General features: G+C 47.6%; 1 protein-coding gene across 1 annotated transcript; it reads right to left on the bottom strand.

The window, feature by feature from the left end:
- Positions 1-332: 332 nt before the first annotated feature.
- On the bottom strand, positions 333-1,262 carry LOC129546310 (vomeronasal type-1 receptor 2-like). The gene is given in 1 exon segment (XM_088830702.1): positions 333-1,262. A coding segment is annotated over 1 exon segment (930 nt).
- Between the last annotated feature and the right edge of the window lie 12,577 nt (positions 1,263-13,839).

Raw genomic sequence — 13,839 nt, 5'->3', positions numbered from 1 at the left:
CATAGGTTTTATGTAACAAATTTTACTAAAAAGAAAAAACCATTTACAGAATAGAGTAATTATGGGCTTCGCTGGTGTCTCAGCTGGCAAAGAGTCTACCTGCCAATGCAGGAGTCATAGGTTCGATCCTTGGGTTGGGAAGATCCTTTGGAGGAGGAAATGGCAACCCACTCCAGTATTCTTGTCTGAAGAATCCCATGGACAGAGGAGCCTGGCAGGCTACATAGTCCATGGGGTCGCAAAGAGTTGGACACAACTGAGTGTGCATACATACACAGAATAATTATAGTTATTATTGAAGCTGACCTATACATATTTAGGCACTCGACACTTCACCTATGACTTCTAAGGACTCAGTAGCAGATCCTAGGAGTTCTAGGATCCCTCAGGAGCAGCAGGAAAGGGGAAACAGTGGGAAAACATGAAGCCAAGACATTGGAGGTCTGCATTAACCATAGACGAAAATCTAAAAAGGCAGTGATATAAAAAGCAAAAAGAGAATTCAGCACGTAGAAGATGACGAAGGTGACCACCAGCATCAGGACGGTGTGGGCGGCTCTGGTCTCCGGGGGCCATCTGTGGTGTCCATTGCGGGTGTGAATATGCTGCATTCTCTGGCGGTGTCTGAGCAGGAGAAGCACCATGGAGCCACTGGACCAGCCCATGAGGGTCAGAAACACGGCATCAGAGAAAGACCACAGGTAGACAAAGCCTGTTTTAGAAGCCAAGGGTGAACAGAACCACTTGCCCCAAGTATCAGTAGAGTTGTGTGTGTCCCAAGGACCAGTGATTTTCAGAGGAACAAGGATGTTCATTAAGAGACTGAACATCCAGCAGACCCAACAGGAAGCACCAGTGACCCTGGGGGCCCTTCCCCTGAGCATCACCCACTCGGCTCTCCTGGGGGAGAGAGTGAAGGACTGACAGGTGCTCAGGACACAGGTGGAGCACAGGACGGTGCTGCGAGCCGCCCTCTGTGTGTAATACACAGACTTACACCCAAGGCTGGACAGGGGCCTCCTTGACACGAAAGCTGCCATTGTGTGGGGAACCCCAGCGGAGAGAAGAACCAGGAGGTTGGCCAGGGCCAAGTGTGGCAGAACCATCTGTACGGGTCTCTGCTTGTGGCCGAGGAAGACTGGAGAGATGCCACGGGAGAAAAGGACGGCGTTGCCCAGAGCCCCAGCCACCATCTGGAGCAGAAAGATGGCGTTCACAGCCGCCTCCCCTGCGTTTCTCAGGGCATCTTTGTGAAAAGACATGGAGAGCACGTCAGAGTGGCCGGGAGCGGAAAGGGGGCTGAGCTGGTGTCGCCATCAGGAGGCGTCTCACAGAACCAACGCTGGGAAAGAATTCCTGCTTTCTCCTCTTCTGAGAAGGGAGACACGGTCGTGCTCCACAGCAGGGGCTCAGCCTGGAACACACAGCCATGACACCGGTTACACTTCTCACTCTGGTTATATTTATTTCCATTATTTTGGCACTTCCTATTCTCCACCAGCATGTAAGGTCCATGAAGGTAAGAACCACATCACTGGTTCAGTAACATGGTGTGATGCATAACAGATGTTACAAAATCTGTGCTGAGTGTATGACAATGTGGCAGGAGACAGACTAGCAGATACACTAACCCCTTAGAGACATTCCTGCCTGTTGTAAGCCTGTGTTAAGAAAGAAATGGAAAATGCACAATCCCGGTGAGCTTTAAGGACCGCCCAACTAATTTTAACACAGTTGCAGGAGAGTCCGCTATTCACACTTTCAACTCATATTTCATCCGAATTACCACACACAGTATAACTGAAAAAATCAATTGTGGACCTGCACTTTCTAGTTCCTTGTGTGAGGAGCTTGGGAGTCGCCTCTGTGTCCTAAAAACAAGGAAAACACCGAATAGACTGAAAATTCTTGGATAAGTAAGAGAGGTGAGAGGCAGGGGAATGGCTGCCTCCACTAGGAAAGGGACAGCGGGGAGGAGGAGGAGCCAAGACAGCGGAGCAGAGGCTCCCGAGCAGAAAGCCCTAGGGAGGAAGCCCTGGGTAGGAAATCCTCCATCATGATGGATGGATCGACGGGGACTCAGTGTGCAGGAGGCTGACAGAATCTCCAGGAGGACCACTCATCCCACAGTCCTGTGAGACGGGTGATATTTCCCTCCGCTAATATCAGAGAGAAATCCATCCCTTTCTGCTTCCATTACCGGGAGAGGAAAGCCAACGTCTTCAAATACACCAGAGCACTGGGCTCTTCTTAACCGAATCTGCTTTCCTGGGAAGGTGGTTAACTAGGGCCCAACCAGCTGGAGTTCGCACAGCGCCTGACTCACCTGGGAAGGGACGTCCCCAGCTCCAGCCCACTCTAGCTGTGCTGTCCTGTCCCAGCGGGCGAAAAGCATGGAGAAACAGGAGGCTCACAGTCCGGAGGCACAGGCTCAGGGGGCGACTGAGACCTCATCGCAGGAGGTGGACGCTCCCCTCTCCCTGAGCAAGGAGACAGAGGGGGCCCCCGGGCTGGAGAGCTGGTGTTCAAGTGGGGTAAAACTGAAGGTTTATTCTCACGCACACACTCCAAGGACAAAGCTATGGCAGAAGCTGAGTCCTGCTGGGGTAAAGTGATGGTGTGCCCACCATCATTCACAGCAGCAATGTTCACAATAACCAGGAAGCGGAAACAGCCCAGGGGCCCATCCGTAGATGCGTGGATGGGCAAACTGCCATCCTATATCGTATGGGAATAGGATTCAGCTGTGAGAAGGGAATATGTGGCATATTTGGTATACGCTACCACACAAAAGGACCCTGAGAACACGCTTAATGAAGCCCGTCCGGCAGAGATGGAAAACGCGTGTATGACCCCACTCCTCAGAGCTACTTGGCTTAGGCAAATTCGTTGAACCTGAAGGTAGAATAGAGGTTACCAGTGGCTGAGGCGAAGAGGGTTGCTCAATGTAATGAGTAGCAAGTGTCTGCTGGGGTGATGCCGTTTGGGGATAGACGGTGGTGATAGTTATACATGGGCTTCAATGGTAAAGGGCTCAGATGGTAAAGGGTCTGCCTGGAATGCAGGAGACCTGGGTTCGATCCCCGGGTTGGGAAGATCCCTTGGAGAAGGAAATGGCAACCACTCCATTGTATTCTCGCCTGGAGAATTTCATGGACCGAGGAGCCTGGCGGGCTGCAGTCCATAGGGTCACAAAGAGTGACCTGACTGATGGACTAAAGCTAAAGCTCAAGCAAAGACCTGGAAGGCTGGTCCTAAATGAGGGGTTTCTGTCGCCTCTTCCTGTGCCCCTCATTCAGGACGCCCACACCCTTTCTCTCTGGGTGCATCTCTGCCCCACATCTGTCTTAAACAAATTCTTCCGTGTGCTCGCCCACATGCTTTGCTGTGTCTCTAACAATAAACTTGATACCTGTTTTAAATTTTTAAACAGTTTTTGCCTTCTTCAGACATTCTTGCTTTCTAATGGGGGAAAGAATCAGGGTCACTTTGCTTCTAGCCTCAGGCCCCTGGTGTTCTGGCAGGTAGGACTCCTGGTTTTCACTCAGGCGCCCCAGGTTCCACTCCTGGGCAGGGAATGAAGATCTCTTTTCAGAACCCCTCACTGCCGTCTCTCTGAGGTCATCCCCACAGCTCACCACCACATCACCAAAGGTTTATGTACAGGAATTCTTTTTACCCACCACAATGCATCCAGTTATCAAGAAAAAACTCCTAGGCACATCGAAAGGCAACAACAAACAAAAGACCCCCCAAACCCAAAGACACAGAACGAGCATCAGATGCAGACACGTCAGGAATGTTGGAATGGTCAGACCAGGAACCTAAATCAGCTGTGATCACTGTGCTGAAGGCTCTAGTGGATAAAGCAGACACGTGCGGGAACAGCTGGGCAATGAGAGCAGGAGAAGGGAATTCTAAATTAGGAAGAAATGCTGGAGACCAAAACACTGTCCCAGAAATTCAAGACCGACTTTGATGGGCTTCCTAGTAAATTGGAGGATGCTGATGTGGAAGTAATCTCAGAGGGAGATTTAGTGAACTCACGGCTCTGGTCCCACTCAGATACACACCCCAGCACATTCCCGCCTTCCACCTGCCATCCAGGGCATGGACGGGGCAGCTCAGGACAAGGCAGGGGAGCGCCTGTCCTGCCCAAGGTGCTGACAACACAGCTCTGAGCTGCTCTCCTGGTTCCTGCCCTGATACTGAACACAAGGGAGCACTCACCTGCCAGCACTTGGCTTCACACTCTGTGTAGGGAAGTGTCAGTCAGGATGGGCCCCAGTTATAGGGACAGGGTCCCTGGGCCCGCTCTCCCCACAGAGGAGCCATTGTCATGTCATCTGGAGCGGAGGTGACACTGTCTGCATGGAGAGTCTGGGGCGTCTCCAGTGAGGGGCAGGTCTTACCCCCCGTGCTCGTCACCCTCACCCACGCCTGGGGACTAGTGACAACTCCTGGCAATTACTGAGAAGGTCCACGTGAGCAGCGGAGCAGAGGGCAGGGAGAGTTTTCTGAGTTCCCTGTGGGAGAACCCAAGTTTACAGTGAAAGTCATAACCGGGGGAGGGACACTCACAGTGCACCAGGGCTCCCGTCACTGTTTCCTGTTGGGCATTTTCCTTCATGGTCTCACTTTTTCAAACTCTTCCAAAGTGTGTTCTCAGTGATCATCAGCAGGGGATCTGGAGGCTGGGCTTTCTCCTGAGTTTGACTTCCTCAGCCCTTTCTATTTATGGCCTCAGGTCTGTTTAATCTGGAAAACACCCCCTTTGAAGCCAGAGTTTCCCTCCTCCGAATCCTCAGGTCTCCCTTTTGTCCGCATGACTCTGCAAGGACTTTGTCATTTGTTCTAAGTCAGCCATGGAGCCCCCTCCTTGAGCCTCTCATTGAACCTCCAGCCTGTCCCTGTGTTCTGGGCCATGACTGCTGGAAAGATTTCTGGACTCACAGACAGGGACTAAGAAATACCACTGATGATAAAAACAGAGAGGGAACATTAGACTGTATGCTGTAGTCCATGGGGTCACAGAGTCGAACTTGACTTAGTGGCTGAACAACAGCATTAGAATACTTTATATTGATCATGGCAATCATCAGTTGATAGTTGGATCTTGGGTACCAGGTACCTCAACTTGGAAATAGTCCTGAGTTCATCCTTCTGAGCCCAGAGAGTAGAAGGGGTACAATCAATCGTCCCCATTGGGCTCCTTCTGCAGGGAGTTGATGCACTGTGGCCAGCGGACTGGTCCACCGTTCAGGTACATGGGTTTGAGAAGAGAAGGCAGGCAGATAAGACGGCCACTGTCTCTTCAAAGTGTTCAACTGTGGTCCCTGTCTGCAGAAAATATATATGATTTAATTATGCATAGGATTTAATGTGCAGACTGATTATTCATCCTCGGAATCTGCCCCCACACGTTTAAACGCATAGAACCTACTGTGTGCCGTCCCTAGTACTAGGTAAAGAAGGTGCAAACAGAAACTCTCATGGTCCTGGCTCTGAGATATGAGATGCTGGTTACATGAAGGCCGTGGTTCATCATCAGACTTCTCATTAAACTGGTGAAAGGGTCTTGATTTTGCTGTCTATTAAGGTAGCTCCAGTCCCGTGTGGCTACTGAGCGCCTGAAATGGGCTCGTCTGAGAGATGCTCTGATTGTAAACACACACTGGACGTCAAGCATCTGTTAAGACAGAGACAGTAAACTATCTTTTCAAGAACTTCTCAAAATTGATTATAGCTTGTGCTCAGTCGCTCACTTGTGTCCGACTCGTTGTGATCCCATGGACTGTAGCCCGCCAGGCTCCCCTGTCCATTGGATTCTCCAGGCAAGAATACTGGAGCGGGTTGCCATGCCCTCCTCCAGGGGATCTTCCTGACCTGGGGATCGAGCCTCCGTCTCCTGTGTCTGCTGCATTGCAGGCAGTTTCTTTACTAGCTGAGCTATCAGGGAAGTCCCCCTCCTTAATAAAATCTCACTTATTCCAGAAATAAGCCAACATTTGATGGGATTAAGGAGGTGGGATGTAAAAATGAGGAAATAGGAACCATATTCAATAAAGTCCCCTTGCAGGGGAGCCGAGTGGCCGTGGGGGCACGGGGAGGCCACAGGGGAGCCTCGTGGACTTGAGGAGGGTCCACCTTGTGGAGTTTCTTCTTCATGTCTCAGGTTTCTCCAGAAGACAGATTGGAGAGACCAGGTCTGCAGTATGGAGGCATTTGTTAACTCAGCCAATATTCTTGAGGTCAGCTCAGTGCCGGGCAGTGTGTGTCCATTTAGGGGCACTGGACAGAGTACTCTGTCCTGAGAGAAGTAAACTGACCCTGGCAGGGTCTTCCTCATTTTCTTCATCATCACAGCTTCACACTTTATGCAGGATGGTGACTTTTCCCCATTGACTTAATCAACCTCTCAGGTCGTGCCAGGCCTCCTGTCACAGCCAGGTGGGTCCTGCTGGGGTCAGAAGGCTGAGCAACGTGCAGGAGAAAAGGAATGCGGCATAGTTCAATGTGCACCTGAAATGAGTGTGTGGTTTTCAGCTGTTGAACGAAACTGAACGCCTGCACACATTTTACTGTTGAAACAAGTCTTGTTTCCATCACACAGTAGGTTACGCTTACGGAAATTTAAAAGAAAACACTTGGAAATTGATCTGAAAAAAACAATAATTGAAATAGAAAGAAGTCCGGAAAGTACAACACTACTTCTGGAAATGTAAGTCTCCCTCATACGATTTGTGTTAGTGATTCATGAACTGTTCTGTCATTCTCTGCTGCGCTTTTGCGCCACGCGGGCAGCAAACGGGGACGTCCCGGCCACAGCCGCGCGCGCACGAGAGCCCTCTCCCCGCGCCTCGGCGGTCGGTGCCACTCGCTTTGCCCGGGATTCGGCGAGGACCGCCAGTGCCCAGACTCCCAGGGCAGATCCTCAGGAAGCTCTGGTCGTCCTGGCTCGGATGAGATGCAGAGAAAAACGGACGCAGCGGCTCCGCAGCGGGAACTTGAGTGAATGTAAAGACGGTGACCCCTCGCCAACGTGGCAGAAGGAAACGAAGACCCCCGCTCGGTGCAGCCGGGGGCTCACCCCGAGCGCGGCGCAGGAAGGCTCGGTGCAGGCGGAGAACAGGGCTCCGTCTCTCAATCTCACGGCCCAGAAGCCGCGCCCCGAGTCGGCCGCGTCTCCCCTCGCCGGCGCGCAGACTCGCGGCAGACGCCCAGGTCCCCTCGGCCGGACCCGCCTCCACCTGAAGGAGCGGCGCCGGAGGTGAACCGCGGGGAGCGCAGGACGCCAGTGGGGCGGCTGAACCGCTCAGGTCTCGGCACCTGCTGCTGCTTGGAAACCCGCGCCGGACAGTTCTCAGGTCCTCAGAAAGGATGAGGTACTTGGTGGCCGTGTCAGCAGTAAGTTTCTCAGGAACATAGATAGTCATTAAGAGACTGAGCATCCAGCCCGCGCAGCAGGAAGGACCAGTGACCCTGGGGGCCCTTCCCCTGAGCATCACCCACTCGGCTCTCCTGGGGGAGAGAGTGAAGGACTGACAGGCGGTCAGGACGCAGGTGGAGCACAGGACGGGGCTGCGAGCCGCCCTCTGTGTGTAATACACAGACTTACACCCAAGGCTGGACAGGGGCCTCCTTGACACAAAAGCTGCCATTGTGTGGGGAACCCCAGCGGAGAGAAGAACCAGGAGGTTGGCCACGGCTAAGTGTGTGAGAATTCTGTCTGTGGGTCTCTTCTTGTGGCCAAGCAAGATTGGAGCGATGCTGTAGCAAAAGAGAATAACGTTGGCCAGATTTGTGACCCCAGTTGGAAAAGGAAGATGGTTTTCAGAGTCACTGCCCTGGGGCTCTCAGGGCATTGTTCTGAGCAGAAATGGAGAGGGCTTCACAGTGGATTGGAGAAAGGAGTGAGATTAGCCAAGTGCAGGCATGAGGACTCTTCTTACATAACCTAGAACAAGGATCCTGGGCCTTTTATTCTATCATGCTCCATGGGGTGGGGGGCGCTTAACCTGGAGATCACATTACTGACACCCATCATAGTTCACCGTTATCATTTTTTATTTAGTTTTATTTACCTTTATGGGCTTCCCAGGTGGCGCAGCGGTAAAGAATCTGCTTGCCAGTGTTGGAGACGCAGGAGATGCCGGTTGGATCCTTAGATGGGGAAGATCCCCCAGAGAAGGAAAAGGCAACCCACTCCAGTGTTCTTGCCTGGAGAATTCTATTGAACAGAGAAGCTTGGCAGGCTACAATCCATGGGATGGCAAAGCATCAGACACGACTGAGTAGGCACGCACTCACCTTTAGAGTCTGACTCATTACTAGAATGTAAGGTAGCATGACCTTAAAAACCATGCCTGTCTTGTTCAAAAATATGAATGGCCTGTAATAAATATTAAATACTATGTACTTAATGACTGAATAAGTGAAAGGGAGACCAGAGCACAGGACTTCTCTTAGAGTTATTCTGACAATTGTCATTCATCAGTTCAGTTCAGTCACTCAGTCGTGTCCGACTCTGCGACTCCATGAATCACAGCACGGCAGGCCTCCCTGTCCATCACCAACTCCCGGAGTTCACTCAAACTCATGTCCATCGAGTCGGTGATGCCATTCAGCCATCTCATTCTCTATTGTCCCCTTCTCCTCCTGCCCCCAATTCCTCCCAGCATCAGACTCTTTTCCAGTGAGTCAACTCGTCGCATGAGGTGGCCAAAGTATTGGAGTTTCAGCTTTAGCATCAGTCCTTCCAATGAACACCCAGGATTGATCTCCTTTAGAATGGACTGGTTGGATCTCCTTGCAGTCCAAGGGACTCTCAAGAGTCTTCTCCAACACCACAGTTCAAAAGCATCAATTCTTCAGTGCTCAGCTTTCCTCACAGTCCAACTCTCACATCCATACATGACCACTGGAAAAACCATAGCCTTGACTAGATGGATCTTTGTTGGCTAAGTAATGTCTCTGCTTTTTAATATGCTGTCTAGGTTGGTCATAACTTTCCTTCCAAGGAGTAAGCATCTTTTAATTTCACGGCTGCAATCACCATCTGCAGAGATTTTTCAGACCTCCAAAATAGTCTGACACTGTTTCCACTGTTTTCCCATCTATTTCCCATGAAGTGGTGGGACCGGATGCCATTATCTTAGTTTTCTGAATGTTGAGTTTTGAGCCAACTTTTTCACTCTTCTCTTTCACTTCCATCAAGAGGCTTTTTAGTTCACTTTCTGCCATATGGGTGGTGTCATCTGCATATCTGAGGTTATTGATATCTCTCCCAGCAATCTTGATTCCAGCTTGTGCTTCCTCCAGCCCAGCGTTTCTCATGATGTACTCTGCATGTAAGTTAAATAAGCAGGGTGACAATATACAGCCTTGACGTACTCCTTTTCCTATTTGGAACCAGTCTGTTGTTCCATGTCCAGTTCTAACTGTTGCTTTCTGACCTACATACAGGTTTGTCAAGAGGCAGATCAGGTGGTCTGGTATTCCCATCTCTTTCAGAATTTTCCACAGTTTATTGTGATCCACACAGTCAAAGGCTTTGGCGTAGCCAATAAAGTAGAAATAGATGTTTTTCTGGAACTCTCTTGCCTTTTCTATGATCCAGCAGATGTTGGCAATTTGATATCTGGTTCCTCTGCCTTTTCTAAAACCAGCTTGAACATCTGGAAGTTCATGGTTCACGTATTGCCATATAGTTGCTCATAATAGTCTCTTATAATCCTTTGTATTTCTGCATTGTCTGTTGTAATTTCTAATTTTGTTGATTTGATTCTTCTCTTTTTTTCTTGATGAGTCTGGCTAAAGGCTTGTCAATTTTGTTTATCTTCTCAAAGAACTATCTTTTAGTTTTATTCATTTTTACCATTCTTTCTTTCTTTTCCATTTATTTCTGCTCGGATCTTTATCATTTCTCTCCTTCTGCTAATTTTCAGCTGTTTTTGTTCTTTTTTTTCCAGTTGCTTTAGGTGTAGAGTTAGGCTGCCTATTCGATGCTTTTCTCGTCTCTTGAGCTGGGATTGTAGTGCTATAAGCTTCCCTCTTAGGACTGCTTTTGCTGCATCCCACAGGTTTTGAGTTGTTGTGTTGTCGTTTGTTTCTAGAAATTTTTTGATTTCCTTTTTGATTTCCTCAGTAACCTGCTGGTTATTTAGAAACGTGTTGTTTAATCTCCCTGTGTTTGTGTTTCTTACAGTTTTTTCTTGTAATTGATATCTAGTCTCATAGTGTTGTGGTTGGAGAAGATGCTTGATACAATTTCAATTTTATTCAACTCACTGAGGTTTGACTTGTGACCCAAGATGTGGTCTATCCTGGAGAATATTCCATGTGCACTTGAGAAGAAGGTGATCCTTCTGCATTTGGATGGAATGTCCTAAAGATATCAATGAGATCCATCCCGTCTAATGTATCATTTAAGACTTGTGTTTCCCTATTAATTTTCTGTTTTGATGATCTGTCCATTGATGTGAGTGGGGTGTTAAAGTCTCTTGCTATTATTGTGTTACTGTCAATTTCTCCTTTTATGTCTGTTAGTGTTTGTCTTATGTATTGAGGTGCTCCTATGTTGGGTGCATAGATGTTTACAATTGTTATGTCTTCCTCTTGGACTGATCCCTTGATCATTATGTAGTGTCCTTCCTTATCTCTTGTAATCTTCTTTAAGGTATATTTTGTGATATGAGGATTCCTACTCCAGCTTTCTTTTGCTTCCCATTTGCATGGAATATATTTTTCCATCCCCTCACTTTCAGTCTATGTGTGTCTTTAGGTCTGAAGTGGGTTTCTTGTAGACAGCATATATACGGGTCTTGTTTTTATATCCATTCAGCCAGTCTGTGCCTTTTGTTTGGAGCATTTAATCCATTTACATTTAAAGTAACTATTGATATATATGTTCTTTGCCATTTTCTTAATTGTTTTGGGGTTTGATTTTGTAGATCTTTTCCTTCTCTTGTATTTCTTGACGACATAATTCCCTTTAACATTTGTTGTAAAGCTTATTTGGTGGTACTGGATTCTCTTAACTTTTGCTTGTTTGAAAAGCTTTTGATTTCCCCATCAGTTTTAAATGAGATTCTTGCTGGGTGCAGTAATCTTGGTTGTAGGTTTTCCCTTTCAGTACTTTAAATATATCCTGCCATTCCCTTCTGGCCTGCAGAGTTTCTGCTGAAAGATCAGCTGTATGGGGTTTCCCTTGCATGTTACTTGTTGCTTTTCCCTTGCTGCTGTTAATATTCTTTGTCTCTAATCTTTGTTAGTTTGATTAGTATGTGTCTTTGCATGTTTCCTCTTGGGTTTATCCTACATGGGACTCTTTGTGCCTCTTGAACTTGATTATCATGATATTTGTCTTTGGCTTACTTCGCTTAGTATGACCATCTCTGGGTCCATCCATGTTGTTGCGAATAACAGTACTTCATTCTTTTGTATGCCTGAGTAGTACTCCACTGTATTGTAGCGTATACGCACCATACCTTCTTTATCCATTCAACTGTCAGTGCAGTGCACAGGTTGCTCCACGTCATGGCTACTTCGAATAGTGTGACTGTAACTCCCTTCGGCCATTTCTGTCAATGCTCTAGTGTTTTTGGAGTCAAGCTGACACCTGTGATCAGCTCACACTGAGCATTTCCATTTGATCTGGAATCTGGTTTCTCCTTTGACTGATGCTCTGTTTGTGCGCTCAGTCGTGTCTGACTCTTTGTGACCCCGTGGTCTGTAGCCCATGAGGCTCCTCTGTCCATGGGATTTCCCAGGCAAGAACACTGGAGTGTTCCTCCTCCAGGGCATCTTCCCCACCCAGGGATTGAACCTGCATCTCTTGAGTCTCCTTCACTGGCAGGCGGATCCTTAACCACTGTGCCACCTGGGAAGCCCCCATACTACACTTTATCTTAGTCAAAAGGCCTTAAGCACCACAGTTCTTGCTTCATGTAGCCTCGAGTTCTCTTAAACCTGGAGGGTGTCCCATTTAACACTAGTCCATCTCACCTCAGCGTCTGTGAGCATCTCGAACGTACACAGGCTCACAGGGTATGATGATGTGGATCCCTGGTGGAGGACAGACTGCTCCTTGGTTCCTATGGGACAAGCAGACTTTCCTTCTTTATTTTGAAGACTTATCTCCACAAGTGGTATTTCTGAACCTACAGACAGGATTCAGCAAAAAGTAATATATAGATACAGATGCAAAGGGCCAACTCATTGGAAAAGACCCCGATGCTGGAAAAGATTGAAGGCAGGAGGAGGAGGAGGCAACCGAGGATGAGATGGTTGGATAGCATCATGGACTCAACAGACATGAGTTTGAGCAAACTCCGGGAGATAATGGGCAGAGAAGCCTGGTGTGCTGTAGTCCATAGGGTCTCAAAGGGTCAGACAGGCCTTAGGGACTGAACAACAACAGAAGGATCGCATCAGAATTCTTTAAAAACGAGAAAAAGCCCAAAACCAATGGCAAATTGGGCAAAAAAAAAAAAAAAAAAGTTCACAAGATAGATGAAAAGACTGACCCTGAATCATACGTTAATTATAACAAGTCATTCAATTTTTCAAGATTGGTTTGGGTATTCTATATTTTTTACATTTTCATATCTTTAGAATAAGCTTGCCAATTCAAACAATGGCAACAAAATAAAAACAACACAAGCAGGATTGGATTATCTTTGGGATCTGTCAACTCTTTAGATCAACTAAGAGTGCATAGGTTCAGGGGGTATATGGGAAACTTCTGTGCCTTCCTTCAGTTTTGCTGTGAATATGAAACTTCTCTAAAAATAAAGTTTATTAAAACTGGAGGAGGGATGGATTGGGAATTTAGGATTAGCAGATGCAAACTAGTATATATAGGATGTATAAACAACAAGGTCCTATTATATAGCACAGGGAACTATATTCAATATCCAGTGATAAACCTTAATGGAAAGAATTATGAAATATATATATGTGTGTATGTATGTATAACTCAGTCACTTTGCTGTACAGAAGAAATTAAAACAGCTTTGTAAATCAACCCTGCTTCAGTAAACTAAGTTTTTCAAATGTATTATACTCAACGAAAATAAAATTCTATATAGGGCCAGTAAGGCAGTAATAATTTATGGCACTGGCAATGGAGAACTAGACAATGCTTAATGACGTTAGTAAAGTATTGATGCATATTTGAAAAAGAAATAGTAAACTGCGCAGATACATTTGAAAAATATTGAATTTAAAAAATGGAGTGGCATGTACTAATAGATAGTAGAGATATGGAAAAACACTTTTTTTTTAAACTAAACCAGAAAACTCAAAGGAGACACAGACGTAAAGTAACAGCCTTTTGGACTCAGTGGGAGAAGGTGAGGGTGGAGCAAATAGCATTGAAACATATACATTCAGTTCAGTTCAGTCGCTCAGTCGTGTCCGACTCTTTGCAACCCCATGAATCACAGCACGCCAGGCCTCCCTGTCCACCACCAACTCCCGGAGTTCACTCAAACTCACGTCCATTGAGTCGGTGATGCCATCCAGGCATCTCATTCTGTGTCGTCCCCTTCTCCTCCCGCCCCCAATCCTTCCCAGCATCAGAGTCTTTTCCAGCGAGTCAACTTGTCGCATGAGGTTTACCATATGTAAAATAGAAAAACCAGTGGGAGTCTGGGGTATGACACAGGGCACCCAAGCTGGCACTGTGCACCCAAGGGCACCCAACCTGGAGGGATGGGGAGGGAGCTGGGAGGGGGCTCAGGATGAGGGGACATATGTATACCTGTGGCCGATTCAAACCCATGTGTGGTGGAAACCATCACAATACCGTCAAGGAATTATCCTCCAATTAACATA

The sequence above is a fragment of the Moschus berezovskii genome, chromosome 22 (genome assembly GCF_049115385.1).
Source record: "Moschus berezovskii isolate FMDL1 chromosome 22, NW_MosBer_1.0, whole genome shotgun sequence".
Taxonomy (NCBI): Eukaryota; Metazoa; Chordata; class Mammalia; order Artiodactyla; family Moschidae; genus Moschus; species Moschus berezovskii.
Note: the sequence above shows the minus strand (reverse complement) of the source record. Positions and strands in the feature narration are given on the sequence as shown.